This window comes from Seriola lalandi, unplaced genomic scaffold (assembly GCF_002814215.2).
Source record: "Seriola lalandi dorsalis isolate HSWRI2012SDOR001 ecotype SW California unplaced genomic scaffold, Sedor1 jcf7180002054479, whole genome shotgun sequence".
Lineage (NCBI taxonomy): Eukaryota > Metazoa > Chordata > Actinopteri > Carangiformes > Carangidae > Seriola > Seriola lalandi.
Window position 1 is genome coordinate 144,361 of NW_019525032.1, and position 22,362 is coordinate 166,722.

A 22,362-nucleotide genomic window follows, 5' to 3' on the forward strand; every position below is an offset into this window, starting at 1 on the left:
ATCAAAATTGAACTGTTTTTGAATAATAAAATACATATAAATCAGTTCGATCACATCGGTAATCGACGCCTACTGTCTTGAAACGTCACCTCCAATCGCCGGGCAGCAGACAGCCGGGTCCTTCTCTCCGCAGCAACCCCGTGGCTCTGGAAGGTTCTAACCGGGACCGGGTGGAAGCAACAGAATCTGAGACCATCCGAAGCCGAACCGCTGCGTACCAGCGCCGGGGCTGATCCGTCCCCTTCTGAAGACTCCTCTTAACATTTCCCGTCGATTATAAAGTTGCGATGCCCGAAGCGATGGCGGCACCGAAAGCCTTAACCGGAGGCAAAAACAAAGGAGGGGCGTATGTGGACCGCGACAAGCCGGCCCAGATTCGGTTCAGTAACATCTCTGCTGCTAAAGGTAGGCTAAAATGCTAACAAGCTATTTTAATATTTTACCATCCGGCTCCCTAAAATCACATCTTTCAGTCCGTGTTCATCACTCTGGGCCGGGCACCGCCTGCCCGGTCCGAAACCTCATTCAGTAAAGTCTGAATTCAGCAGCTCACTCAGTATTAATAGCACATAACACAGTGACTGCACAGATAAATGTGGATCAATAATTCATAAGGATCCCTTTTTTTTTTTTTAAATCAAATTCAGCATATATCAATCCACTTACTTTACAAAAACTTGCCTCAGAATTGGGTTTTCCTCCGTTAACGCCTGCAGCAGAGAAACTGGCAGTGAAGAGCAGCATGAGATTATAACCTCTATAATTCTGACTGGAGTTCGGTTTGGTTCGGTTCGGTTTCCTCTGCCGGCAAGATGCTCATGACTCGACACAATCTCAGCATCAGCTCGTTCACTGGCTCGAACCTGCTGCACACTATATAAGGCCAGAGGCTGAGATGTGTTGAATAGAAGGATCTGAAGTAAAAGCAGGAAGTAGCAGAAGTAACATCACTTTGGTGTTAATGCCTAATGAAGAAATTAGATTTTAACAGCTTGATTTTCCTTTGTTTTGTCATCCTGTAACATGCACGCGTAACTTCTGCTTTGTGTACTAAGAACAAGATCAAACTTGATATTAAGATTTTGGTTACTTGTGCTTTTAATCTAAGTCACGTTGGTGTGATCCTTGTTATTGATCCGACACTTCTCCTGCTTGTCTGACAGCTGTTGCAGATGCCATCAGAACAAGCTTGGGACCCAAAGGCATGGACAAGATGGTCAGTAAACACATTTTGTCTTCAGGATGAATTTACTCGGCTCCTCCGTCCTACACGTGTTTCTAAGCAGGAGCTTGTTTTGTTTCAGATCCAGGACGAGAAAGGTGACGTGACCATTACCAACGACGGGGCCACCATCCTGAAGCAGATGCAGGTGCTCCACCCTGCCGCCAAAATGGTACGTGACCAGGCCGTCTGATGGTTGATTCTTTTGGTAGATTTTAACATGAACTGATGTTTGAAATGTGTGTGTGTGTGTGTGTGTGTGTGTGTGTTTCAGCTGGTGGAACTGTCCAAAGCCCAGGACATCGAGGCAGGCGACGGCACCACCTCTGTGGTGGTGATCGCCGGAGCGCTGCTGGACTCCTGCTCCAAACTGCTGCAGAGAGGTAAGACCTGCAGAGGACACAAGATGGACGCTAAATAAAAAATGAGCCGGCGCCGTTATTGTAAATTTAAACGAGAGGAATTAAAAGGTGGAAACGCTGATGGTAGAAACGGGTGGAAATGTTGGAGTAGTGAACATTCAGTGCAGCTTTGAGAATCACCAGCTGGACACACATTATGTACAACATTGTTTTCAGTCATGTTTGTCAGAGAATGCTTTAATGTCTGCGCCTTGTGTCGTCGGTCAGGCATCCACCCCACCATCATCTCCGAGTCGTTCCAGAAGGCCGTGGAGAAGGGCGTGGAGGTGCTGACGGCCATGAGCCGGCCGGTGCAGCTGAGCGACCGCGAGACGCTGCTGAACAGCGCCACCACGTCGCTGTGCTCCAAGGTGGTGTCGCAGTACTCCAGCCTGCTGGCGCCCATGAGCGTGGACGCCGTCATGAGAGTCATCGACCCGGCCACCGCCACCAGCGTCGACCTGCAGGACATCAAAATCATCAAGAAGCTCGGGTGAGTGCGACCATCCACCTGCTGTTGTCACCTATTGATGCGTCGGTCTCCGTTCTCACATTTAGAATCAGTTTGAAATATTTCTGTTTGATTGATTTTGAGGCGTTTGAGGATTTTAAAGTGTCCGTGTGTTTCCAGTGGGACCATCGATGACTGCGAGCTGGTGGACGGCCTGGTGCTGACCCAGAGGGTGGCCAACACCGGCGTGACCCGTGTTGAGAAGGCCAAGATCGGCCTCATCCAGTTCTGCCTGTCCCCTCCCAAAACCGACGTGAGTCACCTGAGGACAGATTCACCTGCTGCATCGGTTTAACACCGAGCTGAAACACGATGTGTGACGACAGATGAAGAGAAATGTGACGTGTTTTGATCCACGTCTCTACTCTTCGTTACAACAACTTGAGACCAAAACAAAGTGTGAATGTGGATGTATTGTTTAACATGTGAAGGGGGCGTGGTCGACCTGAATCTGTGTGTTCAGTCAGTCCTAAACAGTTTTATATCTCACACTGATTTTAAATTTATTCAGAAAATCGACCTTTTTTAGAACCTCATATTGACCGTGAGCAGTTCCTATCAGGGCCCCTTCTCTCCTGACCTGTGTGTGTGTGTGTGTGTGTGTTTTCTTTTGGGATGCAGATGGACAACCAGATCGTGGTCTCAGACTACGCCCAGATGGACCGCGTCCTTCGGGAGGAACGCGCTTACATCCTGAACCTGGTGAAACAGATTAAGAAGGCCGGCTGCAACGTGCTGCTCATCCAGAAGTCCATCCTCAGGTACCGAGACACGGCTGACACGAGAACAGATGTTGCTTTACATGTTGAACCTGTTTGATACTAACAACGAACCGTCCCCTGACAGAGACGCTCTGAGCGACCTCGCCCTGCACTTCCTCAACAAAATGAAGATCATGGTGGTGAAAGAAATCGAGAGAGAGGACATCGAGTTCATCTGCAAGGTGAGCGTCACTGATCGGTTTCTTTCTCCTCAGGCTGGTACTGAGCCCAGTTCTGACTGTGCAGCTGGAAACATCAGTCACTGATTAAATCACAGTTGTTTCCACATTAACCTGAATATGCCAATAAAACATCAGTGAGGAGAGAGAACTGTGTAGGATTTTACATTTTACAGAAGGTCTTTGTTTCATCGTTTGTTCTGGTTGAAAGTTTCTTGTGGTCGGAGGCAAAAACAAGTTCTTGACGAGACTTGTTGTCGGCATCATCTCATTGCTGTGAACGTCTTTGTCAGCTGCAGCGGAGGCCTGATACACAAACATACATTAAACACATGTTTATTGTCCTGTAGGAATAAAGCTGTGACGGTAAAGTAAAATAAAGTGTCTGCTCCCCTTCAGACGATCGGCACCAAGCCCATCGCCCACATCGACCACTTCACTCCAGAGATGCTCGGCACAGCAGAGCTGGCAGAGGAGGTCAGCCTGGACGGCTCCGGCAAGCTGGTCAAGGTACGCTGCGTCTTCTCGTTTATTACAGCCGGAGACCAATGAGCAGAAAGAACCAGACAGAGTCACATTGGCCTTACGCCTCCGCTAAGACCGCTGTCGTTGCTCCCTGCAGATCACAGGCTGCACCAGCCCCGGGAAGACGGTGAGCATCGTGGTCCGCGGCTCCAACAAGCTGGTGATCGAGGAGGCCGAGCGCTCCATCCACGACGCGCTGTGTGTCATCCGCTGCCTGGTCAAGAAGAGGTCGGTTTGTTTCTGCTGCAGAGTTTATTTCACAGATGATGAATCAGATGATGCTGATGACTCTGAGTCTTAGAGAGGAAACATCCGAACACACAGATTCCCTCTGACAAAGGCGCTCTTACGTTGGTTCATCATGTCGGAGCGTAACGAACAGAGGAACAGGAAAGTGAAGAGCTCACCGTTTGTTCACTCCTGGTTGCCTCAGCAACTTGGCTGCGGAGCGTTCACACATATTCCACATCCCAGAAATACTGAGAAACAACTCGTGATTCATCGGTACATGAGATGTAGAAAAGGCACCTTGTCAAACATCTACTGAAAGGATAATTCAGATTTATTCTTTAGCTTTGCTCATCAGTTTTCTGTCCGACACGGCAGCGAACATGAAGACTATTTGCAGTTGCAGCAAAATTGTTAAGTTCCCAAAGTTAGTTTGAATTATAATGGATAAAAATAACTGGAATCACTTTTAACTGGTGTTTGGGTTCTGTTTGACTGGAAATGCATGTTTTTTTGGGGGGGATTAATGGATCGTTTTACCTCTTCAGGGCTTCAGACATTATTGAAATAATCTGGTCATAATCCAGTGACTGAGTCAAAGCTACATGTTACTTCATTGTAAAGGATCACACATGAATGTTTGATGTAAGGACAGAAGACACAGGAAACTACTGCAGGGGATTTTCTGTTTGACATGTTTCTTGCTTTCAGAATCGCATCGTGACATATTTGGAGTCATTAACTTCTTCTTCTTCTTCCTCCTCCGCCCCTCAGGGCCTTGATAGCCGGCGGTGGCGCTCCAGAGATCGAGCTGGCTGTGCGTCTGGCTGAGTACTCCCGTACCCTGGCCGGCATGGAGGCCTACTGCGTGCGGGCGTACGGCGACGCCCTGGAGGTGGTCCCCTCCACGCTGGCCGAGAACGCCGGCCTGAACCCCATCTCCACTGTGACGGAGCTCCGCAACAGGCACGCCCAGGGTGACAAGATGGCCGGCATCAACGTCCGCAAGGTCGGTCGGCTCTCCTCTGATACTGTGATTACTTACGTTCATGAAGGAACACATTCTTGCATTTCACAGAATTGAAAATGGAAATAACTGTTAGTTGGAGTGAGATTAAAAGATAAATCCCTGCTGAAAAAGTAAGTTACATGTAACTCTGCTCCTGCTCTTGTGCCATTGATGCGCCCGTATGTGTTTTCTTTTGACACTGGCCTCCGTGCACTTCTGACTGGTTTACCGTGTGCGTGTTTGTGACAGGGTGGGATCTCCAACATCCTCGACGAGCTGGTGGTGCAGCCTCTTCTGGTTTCCATCAGTGCACTGACCCTGGCCACAGAGACGGTCCGCAGCATCCTCAAGATTGATGACGTGGTAAGACTCCACCTCCCAAATCCCAGATTAACTTAAACAAGAATTCCTGTTTTTAGCAAAATGTGAAAGCGCTGTCAATTATATTCAGTCATAACTGAATATCTGTTTTGTCTCGTTGCAGGTGAACACTCGATAAGAGACTTGAGTCTGTCCAGTGAGTTCTGTCACTAAGCCTGTTCGTGCTGTGAGGGATCAGAGGACTCTGTGTGTCGACACCAGTCTGTTCAGATTTCCACTGTAGTTGTTACGTTGCATAATTTAATAAAAAACAAGGCTTGTTTTTTTGTTGACACTCCAGCTGCTGCCTGTGTGATTCTTTTACTAAACAGTGAGGGGATGTACAGTTGAGTGGCGACATCCGGAGGCACGATGTTTTCAGGTTTAACACAAATGTCTAATAGGATAAGAAGTGATGACATTTTATATCCAAACGGTCAAAGGTCGACTTCACTATTACATCATAATGTTCTGTAAAAACACCTCTGGACATTATTCAATGCTGTAACTCAGGAACAGAAGAGATGTAACCATATTTCCTGCAGCTTGGCTGGTTGGCAGTTTGTCAGATTGTGTATTGGTCTGATATCTGAAAACTAATAGTACTTAATATCTAGGTCAGCCACTCTATATGTTTCTATGCTTTGTTGAACATTGACTTTACAAACCAGGCAGTATAATCATGACATTACAGATCATCTGCTTGTGTCTGAGTGATAGAACAAACATTCAAATATAAAATTAAGAATGGCATACAAGAAAATTTACCTTTTTATTTAACCAGAAAATCAGTGAAAATCTATTTTCCTGGCCAAGATAGGAAGGAATAAAGAGTTACAAATATAAGACAACACAAAATGTACCATGTAAATCTAAATTTTACAAATGTGTGGTCAAGTTATTTGATTGGAAGATCTACTGATCTGAACAGATGTATAGGAGATTATAAATTACAATATTTAAGGGGCTGAACTTAAATTCATTATAAAAAGATTTACAGGTTAGTGTACGCAGTCAAATATGTCTAAATGCCATTTTCCAGACATAAAAACTGTTTATCAACAAATTCTCCAGCTTCTGCGTCATTACCAGTCCATAATTTATATCCACGTGTGAAATGAGTTCAACAGTCAAAATCTTCCGTCTGCTTCCGCTATAGTTGGAAATCAAAACAAAGGAAAGAAAATATGTTCCGTGGGTTTCATTTCCGTTTTGAAGAAGGAAAACATTAACGTCATAATTTAATGTTAATCAAAATCATTCACGATACTTTTAATTTGTAAAGAACCCACATTTCCTGTTACAGACCCCGGCCCGTTGCTAAGGAGCTCACCGGTTGCCTGGTTACCGACAGACACTATTCAGCACGCGGACAGCGACTCGCCGTTCACCGTGCCGAATTAACGTTTTTCTGCTCAAGTGATTTTTTAGTTAGTTAGTTAGTTATAAACTACATTTTTGTTTAAAAACTGGAACAGTTTCTTCCGGAGACATGGCGAACGCGCACCGGACAAACGTGCTGGTCACTTCGTGTCTGAAAACGCCGGTAGACCCGCAAACCAAAGCGCCGTTAGCTTCATACGAGCGGGAGAGAGTCCTGCCGTACACGGCTACACCTCATATGGACAACCGGGAGTACGAGAAGGAGGTAAACACAATAACAAAAATCACTTTATTCCGTATCAAGTCTCTTAGTTTTAAACGCCTTAAACGTCACTTAAAATGAGTTTTACTGGCACATTAGCCCGAACTAGATCTAGCTAAACGTCTGATAACGGAAGCTACAACATTTAGATATTATACAGATATATCTTTATCTTTATAAAGATACAAGCATGAAGATATTTTCTCTACTTTTAATATTGATGCATAACCCTTAGTGAGGGGATTACCACTGATGCTAGAGGAAGTTTCAAAATAAAGCACTGTAATCGAGTTCAACTGTCAAATAAAAGCACAGTTGAAAGTGTGATTTAGTCAAAATGCTTTAGAAATTATATTTCATGAACACTGCCCATCCTGAATTAGATGACCCAAAAACACTGCTTTTTGATTTCATGTGTTTTTCCTCCTTTCCACAGTACAAACCTGATTTATTGAGTCGCAGTGTTTCCGTTTCACCTTATTGATTGAACCGGATACAGTGTCTGATCTTGGCCAGTCAACAGGATGCTGACAGTTTCAGGTCAGCCCGTGTGGCGGAAAGGACTTGACCTGTGTAATTTGTTGGCCAGACTATTTCTGGACTTCCGTCTCGACTAGATTATCAGACGTCACATTCACTTTATAATCCCAAACACTTAGTTATCCTTTGTCACAACAACACTGCCGTCATTCCCTGCAGCAGTTGTCCCATTTTAGTGAAGCCCTTTGACAAACACCTCATGATAATGTGAGTAGCCGTGATGCCAGACACCTGATGCAAGGTGTGTTAGTGTGTTAGTTGAGCTTAGCTTTCATGCTTAGCTGCCCTTTGTGCTCCACCATATGGCCCAGGTTGCTGGTGTAGCAGGATAATAGGCTTAGTCCTGGAGGAGCCTGAGTGCCGCTGAGCAGGGCTGCTCTGCTCCAGGAGGCCTGGTGGACAAACACCATCCTGAAGCCGGCCTGAAATGTCACTCTCTGGAAACTTCTAAATGCATTTATCAGTTTGAAGAAGTTTTTTTTAATATCATATGAAGCAGGTCAATCATATGCTGTTGTTTGTTTTCCCCTGGGGCCACACTTGATCCTTTCAGCTGGAGTATGAGGACTCAGGCTCTGATTTCTGTGATGAGGACTGTCTGGGGAAGGGCGGCCCTCTCCTGCTGAATGACTACAGGGCAGCAGGAGACCACCTCGACCTGAGCAACATCTTCTTCTCCAACGAGGAGTACTACAGCAAGCTGGAGGAGCTGAAGAAGGCCCATCTCCGCACCATGGCCGAGCTGGAGAGCATGTACCGGCGAAAGCTGGAGCTCAAGTGCATGGAGCCTTTGGACATGGCGACGCTGGAGACGGGGCACAGGTGGGTGGATTAAATAAAGTTAACTGTGTTGGGTTTATTGTCTCTATGGTTTTATGGATTTAACATAGAATTTTTCAACTGTATAAACATACAACAAAAAGAAGCCTTGGTCTTACTCCTTTTGGCCTGAGGGGGGCGCTATATCAACATTTCATAACGTAACACATAACATAGTTTCTCATTCACGACCAGTGGTGTTTAGCCATGTAGGTAGTTTTGTTTAATGAGCCCTGATTTGGAGATATCCACCTCTGAAACCTTTTGTCTGTGCTGAAATTTGCATTTGTAAAACACAAGTGTGATGTGTCTTTTTGGAAATTATGTCCCATTCACTTTGGATAATCCACAGATCATGCTGTTAATAGTTTCCACAGCAAATTAGAACGTAGTTTAGTGTAAACTGTTGTCAGGGAGGTTTGTGAATTATCCAAAATAATTTTTTTTATAATTTTCCACTGTTTCAGTGCAGAACAAAGGAAATCTTAGTCATGGATATCTCAAACCAAAAAAAAAAACAAATATATATATATATATATATAATAATGATATTGTCTTGCTATCAGCATCATTTCGGTGAACTGACCCTTTAATGAGTCTGAGATGGAATAGTTTCATAAATCGCAAGCTGTTCTATCTCTTTAATTACATAACATTTTGTGCTGTCTGTTATAACATTAATGTATAATTATAGCAACTGTTTTAATACTAGATTTATTGTTTGAGTCCCTTCTCAGGATTAAAATGTGAAGTATTTTTCTGAATATCTTTGGATTTTGGATATTTTTGATATTTGCTCAGTTAATTGAGCAAATAATTGACAGATTCAATAATTAAGAATTGTTACAACCCTGAGTGCAATTTAATTGAGCATCCACAGTATATGTTGCATTTGAGATGATTTATCTGAAGCTGGAATTAATAAAAAAAAAGCAAAATGTTCTCACATTCGTTAAAGATAGCACCTTGTTCCCATTTCTTTACCCACACTGTCACATGGTGAGGGTGAGTAATGGTGAATGAATTTATGAGTCACAGGTGCTTTAACATATCATCTATTTCTATTTCTAATCAGGCTGCTATGGTCAAACACCAGCCCAGCAGCTGCACGCCGTTTGAGGAAGTCCCACTCTGCTGTTGAACTGCGGAGGAGTTCAGGACAGTCGGACTTATCGTATGAGGATGAAGCCGCCAATAACGATGTGGAGAAAGGCCTGCTCTTCTCTCCCAAAGAGCACATCAAGAACATGTGGAGGGACTTCAAGGTGTCCCCTCACAACCGTCACCTGTCGTCCTGCTCGCTGCACAGCCTGCCAGGAGACCAGAAGAGGCCGGGAAAGGGAAAAGGAAAGAAGAGGCAAGGGCTTAAAGTCGGGGAGCAGAGCTGGAAACACAGAGTGACCGTCCCGAAACCTTTCCACATGACAGTGCGTGAGGCCGAGAGACGAAAGCGTGGCGTCAAGACGCGTTCGGAGATGGAAGTGGAGAACGCAGAGCTACGACGGCAGCTGGAAGGACTGACAGAGTGCCAGAGGAAGTTCCGCGCCAGCCCCGTCCCTGCACACGTTCACCTCCCGCTGTATGAAGAGCTGCAGGAGCAGTATCACGAGCGGCGGCAAAACATGCGAGACCGAGAGGAGCAGCATCTCCGGACCGTCCAGAAACCTTTCAGCTTCCTGGAGAGGGAGCGACTAAAGAAGGAGCAGAAGCAGCTGCGTCACCCGCAACCGTCCGACCAGGAGAAAGTGAAACCCTTCAAGGCCAAACCTGTGCCCAAGGCGGTGTACGCAGCAGCATCAGGGGAGCAGATGAAGGAGGAGCGGCTGTATCGCTCCATCAAGACACAGATGAGAGCTCAGGAGCTGCTCCACAGCGCTTCAATGCCTCCCAGCATGCTTGCACGACGACTCAGCGATCGCAAGAAGACCAAAGACGACGCAGCAGGAGGAGGGGACAACAGCTTCACCCACAGACCCCAGATCAACAAAGAGATTCCTGACTTCAACGCCAGTTACCAACGCTTCCAGAAACAACTGGAGAAGCGGAAGGAGGTGAAGCCCACGACCGCGTGTGAACCCTTTGATCTGAGGACGTCGCAGATCTCCTCGCACCGCGACCGCATCCTGGCCGACATCGAGAAGGAGCAGAGCCCTCGGATGCTGCGCTGGCCGTACATCAACTCCGGGGCGGCTCGCACGCCAAACTCAAGCCTCTGTTCGTCTCTCTCCGGCAGCCTGGAGGTGCTTCCTGCCAAAGTCACAGACGCTACCAAAAGGCGCCATGAGGCCGTGAGGTACCATCTTAGAGCTCCCAGGACTTCCACCATTTTAGTTGAGACAGAGACAGTCATATGTCCTGGTTAGACATAGTGACCTCAACAGTTCTGTGTTTGAAATCCCCGAAAATCTGAATTTTTGTGGAGCTCCTTTTCCCATCATCCTCAGCACTTTTTAACACCCCATAGCAGAGTGTTGCACCCATATCCTCGACTATCTGCCCCCGCCCTCCCGAAGTCCCCGTCCCGTCCAAACCTTCCTCCATCTGTGACCAGATTGTCTCCCTGAGTAGAAAGGCGCTGGAGCAGAGGAAGAAGGCTGAGGAGGAAGAGGAGCGGAGGAGGGAGAGGCAGAAGCAGAGGGAGAAGAAGCTGCAGAGGGTGGTGCTGAAGCGGGCGCAGGCCAACGACCCCCACCTGGCCCTCTCACAGACTCACCAGACGAAACTCAAAGAATTCAGGTGCACGAAAAACAACACGACTACATCATCAATGATAAACTTGAACAGCCCCCTTTTTTTTATTAGTAAATTCATGTGTTTTTAATCCACAACTCTGCGTTCAACCTCCGCAGGAAACAAGAGCAGCAGCGCAGGAAAGAGTACCAGCAGGAGATGAAAGAGATGCAGCAGAGAGTGAAGGGGAGGCCGCTGCTGCTGGAGCAGGTTGCACAGGTGAAAAAATTAAACTCACCTGTGAATCAGACATGACGCGTCCATCTGATCACCCCCACGACAAACCAGTTAGCACTCGTCGTCTCACATCAACACCCTCGTCTGTAGTGACAGCAGATTGTGAGGCTTCATAAACAGCTGCTGATTCTGCACAAGCCTCAAGATCCTTTAAACTGAGACGGGTGAATTGATTGGCCAATTAAACTAATTAACACCAAACTAAAGGTGAAATTATGTTTCTGCATCAGACATACAGAAAACCATGGTGAACAGAGATGTTCTGACTAAAACTTAATCATCAAAGATTATAAGATCACACGAATTTATAATAACTTAGACAGTGTTTTACCACAATACTTCTATTTAAATTTCAACATTATGAAATACAGCCTCTAGCATGTAAAATATACTGTATACTTCAACATATAATAGCTGCATTCACTCTCAATATAGTAAGGAATAAAAATAAATAGATGAAAAACAAACAAATGCTCTTATTATCTTCATAACTGGCGAATAATTATGTAACATAAAAAGCTGCTGAATGATCTGAACTTTCTCTGGACCCTCAGAATGGAGAGCTTCTTTCTAAATCCTCCATTTGGCACTGACACTCACAGACCAGTTTCACTGAGGTGCTTTTGAGTGAGACTTGCAGGTAAATCGGGGGAATATGGGAAATCACACACTGACAGTGAGTCAGGTTGAAGGAAACTTAATAGACAAAACAACTCCCGGTGTTCATGACGGACTGATGAGGGTATTTTAGAGTTGGGGACTTCCTGACCCTTGATGATTTATTCCGTTACTTACACCAGCTTTCTGAACATGTGCTTTGACAACAGAGGAATGCCAAACAGGCGGCAGAGAAGCGCTACACAGACGCCCTGCAGGGATACAGTCTGACCGAAGAGTTCATCAGCGGCAAGGCGGTCAAATCAGGATCTGCCTCCCAGCACGGTGACGGCAAGCAGAGGTAAATCTGTGACGTCCTTGTTGCGCAAACTCCACGCTACACTCAGGTTTACTGACCCAGCCGGTCTCAAGCTTTACAGGAAAGACGAGTGAGTGTGACCTGGATCAATCAGCGCTGCCTTTAAAGCTTTGGTGAAAAACATATTGGTAAAGCCTCATGGGATGTTTTCAGATTCGCTTTCCTCTGAGCAACAGTTAAAAAGTTTTAAATTTTTCTTCTAACAGAGAAAAATAAAGGTCAACTTCACGTTTAAGGTATACAAGTATTTGGTATTTCTGTTTGACAGACATCGTTTAGTATCTGATAAATTTGCTGTGAATAAAGAGTAAAATGAGAAGAAATATGAAAAGAAAACTGTTATGATTATTATGAGTAAGTTTATATTTTAAGCCGAATGGTGAAAGTATTTTAACTGTGTTTGTCTGTTTATTAGTGACCTGGAGGACCTAGACATGGGATATCTACCTGTTCACTACAGGAAGGTCTTCCTCGATGACGACGATGACGAAGACGTGGATGATCCAGACGAGAGGGAACGAGGGAGAGAAGACGAGGAGAGCGACGAGGCCTCGTTCAACCAGCGCTATGGCGAGGACCCCGGCGGTCAGCGCTCAGATGAGGATGACCGTGGTGATGATCGTGATCACCACTATTCTGACGAAAGTTACCACTACTCAGACGATCATGAGGAATACTCAGAGGACAGCGAGCATGACGCTGACACTAAACAGGAGGCAGGAGAATGATGTCATCACACGTCAAGTTATAAATGGTCAAAAAAACTCTGATGGAGAAAACTGAACAAAACTGAACTCATCACGTGAAGAGGAAGCTTCTTATTTCTGGAATAATAACGTGTCATATCTGAAATATTGTGCTCATAAATATGACATACAGGGATGAAAGATGTAATTGAACATTAGGTGACGATGTTGGCTGCGTCTGAAATCCCTCCTTTGTTCACCAATTCACTATTCCCCACATAAAAAGCACTTATTAGTTTACTTTATTATTACTTAATTTAGTGACCAGTTAAATGAGACTTTGGACACTTTTGAATTTTCATTATTTGGTGTCATGTACTTTTTTCTTGAGGGCACAATATAATGCACGATTCTCACTTGAGGGACTGATTTTGGACACAGCTGTCGGCCTTTTTCATGGGAGATATTCTGACTTTTCATAGTAGGAGATGTTACTGGCTCTGCTCTATTCAAGGAACCCAGTGAGCCATGATAGTAATGATGTGTCCCAAATCCATACGACATACTGATTCTATACACTATTTACTCCATAGTAATATATTGTTTAGCGGTTACTATATAAAATCTGAAAATACCTTACCATTTTATACTAACAGGAAATGATACAGTATATGTAATGTGGACAGTAAAATGTTTTTCTTAAGATCTGACACTTATTCCTGGAGCTGTCTCGCCACCATTCATTGTTTGTTGATTTCTTTTCTGTAAGCAGCTCCTTATTCCTTTGTGCACTGCATTGTAGGAGAATAGTGTACATCAACAGACCACAGAAAAATCCACTGTATTTCTTATGCATGCAGTCTGATCCTATTAAACTTCATTTATTTTACGTAATTTTTTGCCTTTATTATGATAGTAGCTGTATGAGAGAGAGACAGGAAAGTTAGGGGAGAGAGAGGGGATGACATGCAGCAAAGGACTCGGGCTGGACTCAAACCCAGGCTGCTGCGACTAGGACTCAGCCTTAATGGTACGTGCTCAACCAAGTGAGCTTGCTGGTGCGCCACTTATATACTTTATTTTGTCAGCATTCCTGTGAGGACACACCCCTTACTAAAAACCTTAGTGTGTAATATGGATTGTTAAAGACGTGGCAGGACTTGAAACTCTTAGCAGCTAAATGGAATTTGGCCATCATCAATTTTATATTTATTTTGTGCTGAAAAATTTCTTCCATAAAAAAGACCTAATTTATCAATGAGCTAAAAGCTAAAAGGGAAAAAAAAACACTACACTCTGGCCAGTTTGTTGTCATACAGGTACAATATAGATTTAATACAATATTAATAATGTTTCTGTAAAAGTTTTAGGCACTAAAAAGCACTAAAGTGAGGATGCTTTCAAATATAATATTTATCAGTTAATTTCATAGAAAGTGCTGTAAACAGAAATGATCTAAACCGGATCAGTATTTGCTGCCCTGTCTCAGTGTCTTCTGTCTCTTCATGTGATCCCAGACGGACTCCATGATGTTGAGATCGGGGCTTTGGGGGGGCCAGACCATCTGTTGCAGGACCCTTTGTTCTTTTTGTCTCTGAAGATATGAGTCTGGCTGTAAGTTTGTTATGTTGTCCTGTTGAATTCGGGAGGGATAAGACGCCTCCTTGATGGTGTTGCGTAATGAATAAGAATCTAAACATCTAAAGTGCCTAAAACATTTGCTCACTACTGTGTATGACCTCATAGAAATTGAGTAATAATAATAAATAATATATTAGATATTATATATATATAATTTTTTTAGTCATCATGATTTTGTTTGTGTCACACTTATTAAAAAACAATAACAACTCCTTTATTTCATTGGGAATTCGTGTTATTTATTGCTGTTTAGGGCCTGTGTGTTCCTGTTACCAGAGGTCAAACTGGAGCCAAAACAGGGGGAGGGAGCTTGAGCCAGATTGACAGCCAGCCAGCCTATGACAGGGCGTGACGACAGCAGTGGTACAACCTATCAGATGCGGAATGGGCGGGTACATAGTCCAAATTTTACGCGGCGCGCGACGGGCCGAAACACCGAGAATGAATATCCCGGTCTCAACCGGTTTCAACCGGTCCGTGGTTGGAAGCATGAGCTTAGAGGAAGAGCATACTTGCACGCATTAAAACATCTCTGCTCTCCAACAGTGTGTGCGAATAGAACCAGAAATAAAAACGAGACTCTTTCACTTCGTGATTATGACCCGGAATACCGCTCTAAGTGTGACTCCGTGAATCTGTGTTGTTAGCTTAGCTTAACGTTACATTAGCCGGCAGACCTGAATCATCATTGACTTTTCCATTAGCACGCTAGGTTGCTATTAGCCTGGTGGGAGTCGGCTGTAGTCACTGATAGCTAAAGAAAGATGTGTTTCTGAGTGGCTGAAGACAAGAAACAGTAGGCTGTGGTAAACTGCGGAAAGCTTTTAATGCAACGCCAAGAATCGATAAGTATCCAACGTAACGACATTTTTTAAATTAGCGCTTACGTTAACTGTTGGTGTCATTCAGGAAAGCTAACATTAGCTTTCGGCTATCGAAGATTAGGAGCAGTGTAAACGTGTGCCATGAGATAAAGTTGCGCAGTTTTCAGCGCATTGAGAGAGTTAATATTTCGGTCTTCAACCGCAAGTTTCACCAGTCAACCAATACTCGCTTTCGACGAGGGGACAGGACACACCAGGTAAGTTAAGCCCGATCAACATTAACCAAGCTAACTTACCCAACGTGGGCTAACTTTAGCATCCGTCAGTTTCAAAAGTGCTGTGGTGTGTTTATCTGGGGGCTAACCAGCGGTTAGGCAAACCAAACGTGGTATAACGCATTGTAGCCGGGGGACTGGTATCTCCACGGTTTTGTTTTCCACTATCACGAACGTGTTTTAATTGCACTCAATAGTAGCTAAAGTGGTCTATCACTTGGGTTGCTGTGAACGCAGCTGTACGCACCCAGGTGGGGGCGTCGTTTCATGTTTTACCAGTTCAGTTCTTTTCAATGGGTGTCACAAATTGGACCACGAGGGCCGACTGCAGCTCCAGGGTGGCTGCTTTGACATATTTTAGCTGAACAAGAATAACTTGTTGCTGACTATCTGGTACAAAGCGTGAAACGAAAGCTAACCCTGCTTGTTATCCACTCATCTATTTTGGCTCACCTCCTCAAACATTGATGCATCCATTAAATGTTGTAATTTTTGTAATGTGGTACATAAAATATTAGTAATTAATACTCTTACGCAAAGCTTTAATTCTTAAGGTTCTTGCTGTAATCTCCATCTGCAGAAATGTGCATTTTTTTCCCTATGTTCTGTTGTACTTTTGTCACTGTTACCAGGTTCTGTTGTGGTTGAAGTTTAAATAGTCCCCCTGCCCTCCCCTCTCTTCAGAAGCTCTATGCCAGCAGAAATGACGATGTTGGCGGATCACCCAGCCAGACAGCTGCTGGACTTCAGTCAGAAACTGGACATCAACCTGTTGGACAATGTTGTCAACTCCATGTACCATGACATCGGTTCCCAGGTGAGACTGCTACTCCGCTGTGGGCTTCCACTTCAAGTGTCTGGATAGGATTCACATGTATTCAGTGCAAGGCTGTGATAATTGAATTATGAAAAAAAATATCGCATGGATACATCTATATTTTAATTGTGACAAATTAAGAATTAGTTCCTAAGCATAACCATGCAGCTACTAGGGGATATCAGGTCAAATATGATGTGTAACCTTACCTGAAGTTCATCTTTTAAAACCTGAAGATTCGGGGCATATAAAAGGTTTTTCTGTATTGCTCTTTTGTAGCAACGGGTCGCCCAGGAAGTGCTGACCAACTTGAAGGACCATCCAGATGCCTGGACCCGGGTCGACACCATCCTGGAGTTCTCTCAGAACATGAAAACTAAAGTATGAACCCGACACACACAAATACCGTAACAGAGGGAAGCTATGAACTCGCATCAGCTTCTTGTTGACAGTCTCTGAGTTAATGTACTAATATGAGCTGATGCTTATCAGTTTATCCACATCAGAATGAGGCTTTCAGGGAAGCAGGGTTTGAGCATTCACTCCACTTTAGCTCCTCTGTACTTTGTGCATTTTTTTCCCAGCTAATGGAAGCTACATGTGTTTAATAACAGTTCATCTCCAATTTTTTTTTCTGCATGATTTTCTGTTATTTGTTCAGTTATGATTTTAGTGCTGATGCTAACTGTGCACATCTCTTCCCATTTAGTACATACAACAGCTGCTGCTGCCAGTAGTGTTAAAGTGTTAAATGCTAAACTTTATGTGCACCGGAGGATTTCCGAGAGAAAAGTGCTCAGGGTCTGTGTTAATCTGTACTATGTTGTAATATTACATCTACTGGGCACACAGTTCTATTTATATTACACTGAGAGTCTGCAAACATGGATGTGTTCACATGTATTTTTTGGCCTGTATGGTCCATGCCTACAGGTCATGGGTCGTGTATTTTGGGCTGCATGTGGCTGTATATGACGGTACAAAATACTATATTGTGTTTGGTGTCTGTTTGTTGCTAATTAGCTTATGATGAGAAAGTATGTTTGATACTTTTCCAGAGCTCTAACACGTCTCTGTTTTTCCCTCAGTATTATGCACTGCAGATTCTGGAGTCAGTCATCAAAACACGCTGGAAGATTCTCCCAAGAAATCAGTGTGAAGGTAAAATCAGCCGAATGACATTTAACAAACAGGTTGTTATCACGTAGTTCTGTCTGAGGCGTGTTGCTTGTCAGCGAAATGTTATTTTGCATTATCTCATAAAAACACACGGATATGTTTTCAGGAATCAAGAAGTATGTTGTCGGTTTGATTATCAAGACTTCCTCCGATCCTACAAACATGGAGGTGAGTTTAAGATGCTGCTCTGTAATTACTCATGTGATGTGAAGCGTCTTCGTGCCGCTCGACACTGACGCTGCTGTTTTTCTGTTTATTTGCAGAAAGAGGGAGTGTACATTTCAAAACTCAACATGATCCTCGTACAGGTGAATAATCAAACAGCTGTTTTACATTTGGTACAAGAACAACAACTGACATAAAGTGATGATAAGTAATAACACATAGCTCTTCTTCTCTGGACTGGTTTAGATCCTGAAGCAGGAATGGCCCAAACACTGGCCCACCTTCATCAGTGACATCGTGGGTGCGAGTCGAACCAGTGAGAGTCTCTGTCAGAACAACATGATCATCCTCAAACTGCTCAGCGAGGAGGTCTTTGACTTCTCCAGCGGCCAGATGACCCAGGTGAAGGCCAAGCATCTCAAAGACAGGTAACTGAAGAAATGTGATCACTGTGACAGGTCTGAAGTGAAGAGGTTGGAGAGTTTCTCAGGTACCCCGTCATTCACACATCAGTTTGGCCAATTAGACACTAAAAGTGTCTAAATTAAATTATAAAATAATGAGGATAGTTTCTGCTGTAGATTCTTACAGCACATTTTTGTATATTATCCAGATCTCCTCCCTAGTTTCATCCCCTAAATGAAGGAGGATCTTGTGAGTCTTGCATCTGTGTGTGTGTGTGTGTGTGTGTGTGTGAGCTTGTAAGAGAACTGAGAATGAAATCATTTTCCTTTTTACCCATGGAGAAACTGAGACTCTACCACAGTAGAATATTAATTTTACCATGTTTAAAGTGATGTATATTTCTGTCTTTCAGCATGTGCAACGAGTTCTCCCAAATATTCCAGCTGTGCCAGTTTGTGATGGTAAGACAACGTTGATACCGAACAGCTCTCAGTTCTCATTCTCTGATGTTGAATAAATCTCACATGTTCTCAAACGTACCTCCTCCTTCTTCTTCTTCTTCTTCTACGTAGGAAAACTCGCAGAACGCTCCGCTGGTCCACGCCACGCTGGAGACACTCCTCCGCTTCCTGAATTGGATTCCTTTAGGTTACATCTTCGAGACCAAACTCATCAGCACCCTGGTCTACAAGGTAAACCGGCTCCTGTTCGTTCAGCAGATAAAAACTTTAAACGATCAGATTTAATGTCTGTCACATGTGACAGGTCGGTAAAAACATGCAGCACACAAAGATTCTTTCACAGCTAGTATTTCCCCGTAGATTACATTTTTTAAGATTCAAATTAAGTTCTAAGTTGGTGCTTAATGAACGAGAAACAACATGGGAGATAACGACGCCCTCTGACAAAGGCGCTCTCGCAGCGGTTCATCCTGCGGGAGCGTAAGAAACGGAGGAACACTAATGTTGAATGCTCACTGTTTGTTTACACCTGGTTGCCTTGGCAACTTTGCGAGGGAGCATTCACACATATATCATTGTACATGTCTGTGAAGCAAAGAGTACCGGGAAAAATGTTCAGAACTTTGAATTCAACAAAAATCTCAAAATATTTGTTAATAATTGATAAAAACAACATTTTATAGTTAATTAAACTTTTAAGTCATTTATCAAGTAAAGAATTCATATCTAAGTATCTGCTGATTTTCTGTTTTATATCCTCGTGATCTGTGTCGGCTTCGACAAACCGCCTTCAGCTCTGTGAAGATGTGATCTGCATTTATAAAAAGTTATTTTTAGACTTTTTTCAGGCCAAACCCATTTATTGATTAGTTTAAAAAAAAGATGAACGGATGATGAAAACTTTAGTTTCAGTTTCACATCCGCCTGTGAGCCACTTCTTAATCAGTGCAGTCAGGGATGTAAACCAGTGTGAGCACTGACATTTAAAACAGACAGTTAAACTAGAGGTTCATCACTGACCTGAACTCTTTCTTTTGTGTTTCAGTTCTTGAACGTTCCCATGTTTCGCAACGTGACACTGAAATGTTTGACGGAGATCGCTGGAGTGAGCGTCAACCAGTACGAGGAGCAGTTCGTCAACCTGTTTACTCTCACCATGTGCCAGCTCAAACAGGTACACACACACACACACACACACACACACACACACACACACACACACACTCATACATACATAATGTAAAAGCAGACCTCCTCTCAGCCTGTTGTTGCATACACACAAACACAGTAAGCAGTTTTCTGTTTTTTATTCACCGTTATATCTCACACACACACGCACACACACACACACACACACACACAGGGAGATGGTAATTTAACAGTTGTGATTGGACGACACAGACTTAAACAACAACAGGGGGAAATTCCAACAAACTTAGTCTGTTTGTGTTTTGTGTGTTTGTCTTTGTGAGTATCTGTTTGTTTAGAGACTCTTAGATTCACAGCAGGGTTACGGTCCCATTGACTTTACTCAGGCAACACACACAGAAGGAAACTAGCTCACTGTATGGTGAATCAGCTGACACAGATGTGGTCGCTCGCTAGATGCAAGACTCTTGATGTCCCCATAGAGAATCTGCTATAAGAGAATACCTGAGGCCAAAGAGACGACAAACGGCACAAAGAAAATCTTTCTAGGAGTTTGTGACATTAACTTCAATTAATGTTAAGTTAACAGCACGAGAGCAAACCTGATTTATATCCAGACAGATGTTACAGAGGGAAACGGGAGAAAACAAAAACAAGAATAAAGAGAAAGTAAGAGCCAATGAAAACAAACATATGAACTTTCCTGAACAACAGTTCAATAACTGATCACCTGAATAAAAACATAATCTTGATTCACTCTAAATGGTGCCAGGATACATGTGAACAGTTAGTGAACAGCTAACTGTTTCTTACTGTAACTAGCAGCTGCAGTTGTTTACTTACTGTTTTACTACTCTTTACAAAAAAAAGATCAAAGGTTTTGTTGTAGCAGAACAAAGTTTTTATCCCATTGATCTTCATCTAAAACCTCACAGATTTATCTTGCGACCCACTGGGATGAACTGATGAAATCTCATTCTTGACTCTCGATACAGTAGTTTTACAGAAAAACAATTTCAAGGTCCAAATATGAGCTTTTTTCCAAACCATTTAACCCCATGTCATGGTCTTCATCATGAGGGGGCCTTTGTTAGTTAAAGATGTAGTTCTAGATGAAGCGATTATCTTGGGTGGTCTCGTGGATCGGCTGAACCTCTTTACAGTAAATGTAACATCCTCAAACAAAACTCACAGTGTAATTATGGCAAAATAAAGTTTAAATGAAGTTTAGATAAAGTTGAGTTTTGTTTTTGTTCAGATGCTGCCTTTGAACACTAACATCAGAGTGGCCTACGCCAACGGGAAGGACGACGAGCAGAACTTCATCCAGAACCTCAGCCTGTTCCTCTGCACCTTCCTCAAAGAGCACGGCCAGCTCATCGAGAAGAGACCGAACCTGCGAGAGACGCTCATGGAGGTAAGAGGAGGACGGCCCCGAGATTCTCCCTGTTCAGACTGAGCTTTGTTTATCGTGTGGAAAGGTAAACTGTTGTCGGTGTCCGCTTCAGTAAACAAACCCACAGCTCTCAGCTGGTGGCTTTTACTCATTTCCTCCTCCTGCTTCAGTGTTGTTATAAAGAAAACGCCCCCTCATATCCACCGTCTTCTCTTCTTGCCTCTCTCCTGTTTCCCCTCGTCTGTGGTGTCCTGATTACATCTCTGCAGTGACTCATTACAGTGGGATGGCCCACCTTTCCTGTGGCCGTTCGTCCACAAGTACAGACAGATAATTGTTTCAGGAGGAGACTGCAGCAGAGGAAAGCGCACCAACAAAACTGTACAGTAATTTAATAAAGAGAGAGACCTGTGGGTTTTTGCTGTGGTTAGACGGAGAGAGCTGATTGTCTCGGTGAGGAATCGAAGACAAGTCCAGAGTAAAGATGAAAGGACACTAGAGACACGTCAGACGAGTCAAATACAGCAGAAATACTGTGCGTCGTTAGTGCAATCAAATCGAAAGGGTGCTCCAGCTTCACTGGTTGAGACAGGTGTTCTGCCCTGTAGGTTGAATGTACTTTTACAGACCTGCAGCTGTGTTCGAGTGGCTGCGTCCTGGACGTGAAAAATGTCTGTTGATAAATTTTGTTTCTTCGCGTGGACAAAAGCGGAGGATGAAATTTCTCCTCCACAGATGCACACAGTGTAGCGTGGGCTTCACTCCTCAGTTGCGAAAACAACCGCTCCTCCTACATTTCCCACAATGCACCTACACAATCGGCTTTTAGTCATTGGTTGGAAATTTCAGCTGGAGGGTGACCCCTGAAGTCAGATTTCTGACTTGGGAAAGTTGGGAAATAAACGCTGTTTATTACTGTTTATTAGCACCTCTGTATAAGTTCCATCACATCAGTGGTACACACAGTTCTGTCCAACATTAATCTGTGGACGTGTTGCTGCTGTGTTTGTATTGACTGGTATTATTAACAATGACAACAACAAGCTTCCAATTCGTTGGTACTGGAAAACAGTCGACTTCGATGTGACGCAATTCCCGACAAACCTCCGACTTTGAGTAAGGCGCAGCGTTAGACTCTTAAGTCGTGGCCACACCCGAGCAGAGCCGACGCTGATGACATCATGTTAAAACAGATGAGAATCTAAAAGGTCTGAAAGCAAA

General features: G+C 43.9%; 3 protein-coding genes across 3 annotated transcripts in view; all 3 read left to right on the forward strand.

The window, feature by feature from the left end:
• Nucleotides 1–105: 105 nt before the first annotated feature.
• cct4 (chaperonin containing TCP1, subunit 4 (delta)) lies at nt 106–5,496 on the forward strand. Its single transcript, XM_023412425.2, has 13 exons — nt 106–405; nt 1,164–1,216; nt 1,305–1,394; nt 1,497–1,605; nt 1,852–2,116; nt 2,255–2,387; nt 2,756–2,895; nt 2,981–3,077; nt 3,474–3,584; nt 3,697–3,827; nt 4,602–4,836; nt 5,086–5,199; nt 5,321–5,496. Exons 1-13 carry the CDS (start codon nt 288–290, stop codon nt 5,333–5,335), a joined length of 1,611 nt encoding a protein of 536 aa, XP_023268193.1. The 5' UTR covers nt 106–287; the 3' UTR covers nt 5,336–5,496.
• A 957-nt stretch (nt 5,497–6,453) lies between these two features.
• On the forward strand, nt 6,454–13,718 carry fam161a (FAM161 centrosomal protein A). The gene is made up of 7 exons (XM_023412416.2): nt 6,454–6,844; nt 7,935–8,203; nt 9,276–10,493; nt 10,769–10,936; nt 11,050–11,149; nt 11,995–12,125; nt 12,559–13,718. The coding sequence occupies exons 1-7, from the start codon at nt 6,689–6,691 to the stop codon at nt 12,869–12,871; spliced, it is 2,355 nt and encodes a 784-aa protein (XP_023268184.1). The 5' UTR covers nt 6,454–6,688; the 3' UTR covers nt 12,872–13,718.
• A 1,192-nt stretch (nt 13,719–14,910) lies between these two features.
• Nucleotides 14,911–22,362, forward strand: part of xpo1a (exportin 1 (CRM1 homolog, yeast) a) — a 14,896-nt gene continuing 7,444 nt past the window's right edge. The window contains exons 1-11 of the mRNA XM_087175647.1: nt 14,911–15,551; nt 16,254–16,386; nt 16,666–16,767; nt 17,475–17,547; nt 17,672–17,733; nt 17,829–17,873; nt 17,977–18,158; nt 18,548–18,596; nt 18,708–18,827; nt 19,642–19,770; nt 21,004–21,162. Of these exons, the coding sequence (XP_087031773.1) occupies nt 16,261–16,386; nt 16,666–16,767; nt 17,475–17,547; nt 17,672–17,733; nt 17,829–17,873; nt 17,977–18,158; nt 18,548–18,596; nt 18,708–18,827; nt 19,642–19,770; nt 21,004–21,162 (1,047 nt within the window). The 5' untranslated portion in view covers nt 14,911–15,551; nt 16,254–16,260. The remainder of the gene's footprint in view (nt 15,552–16,253; nt 16,387–16,665; nt 16,768–17,474; nt 17,548–17,671; nt 17,734–17,828; nt 17,874–17,976; nt 18,159–18,547; nt 18,597–18,707; nt 18,828–19,641; nt 19,771–21,003; nt 21,163–22,362) is intronic.

Bases quoted from the DNA above. Each gene is read 5' to 3' on its own strand.
- cct4 (XM_023412425.2), top strand. From the start codon at position 288: ATGCCCGAAGCGATGGCGGCACCGAAAGCCTTAACCGGAGGCAAAAAC. The intron at 1,606-1,851 runs GTAAGACCTGCA...GTCGTCGGTCAG, and splicing joins CTCCAAACTGCTGCAGAGAG to GCATCCACCCCACCATCATC. The intron at 4,837-5,085 runs GTCGGTCGGCTC...TGTTTGTGACAG, and splicing joins CCGGCATCAACGTCCGCAAG to GGTGGGATCTCCAACATCCT.
- fam161a (XM_023412416.2), top strand. From the start codon at position 6,689: ATGGCGAACGCGCACCGGACAAACGTGCTGGTCACTTCGTGTCTGAAA. The intron at 6,845-7,934 runs GTAAACACAATA...TGATCCTTTCAG, and splicing joins ACCGGGAGTACGAGAAGGAG to CTGGAGTATGAGGACTCAGG. The intron at 8,204-9,275 runs GTGGGTGGATTA...ATTTCTAATCAG, and splicing joins ACGCTGGAGACGGGGCACAG to GCTGCTATGGTCAAACACCA.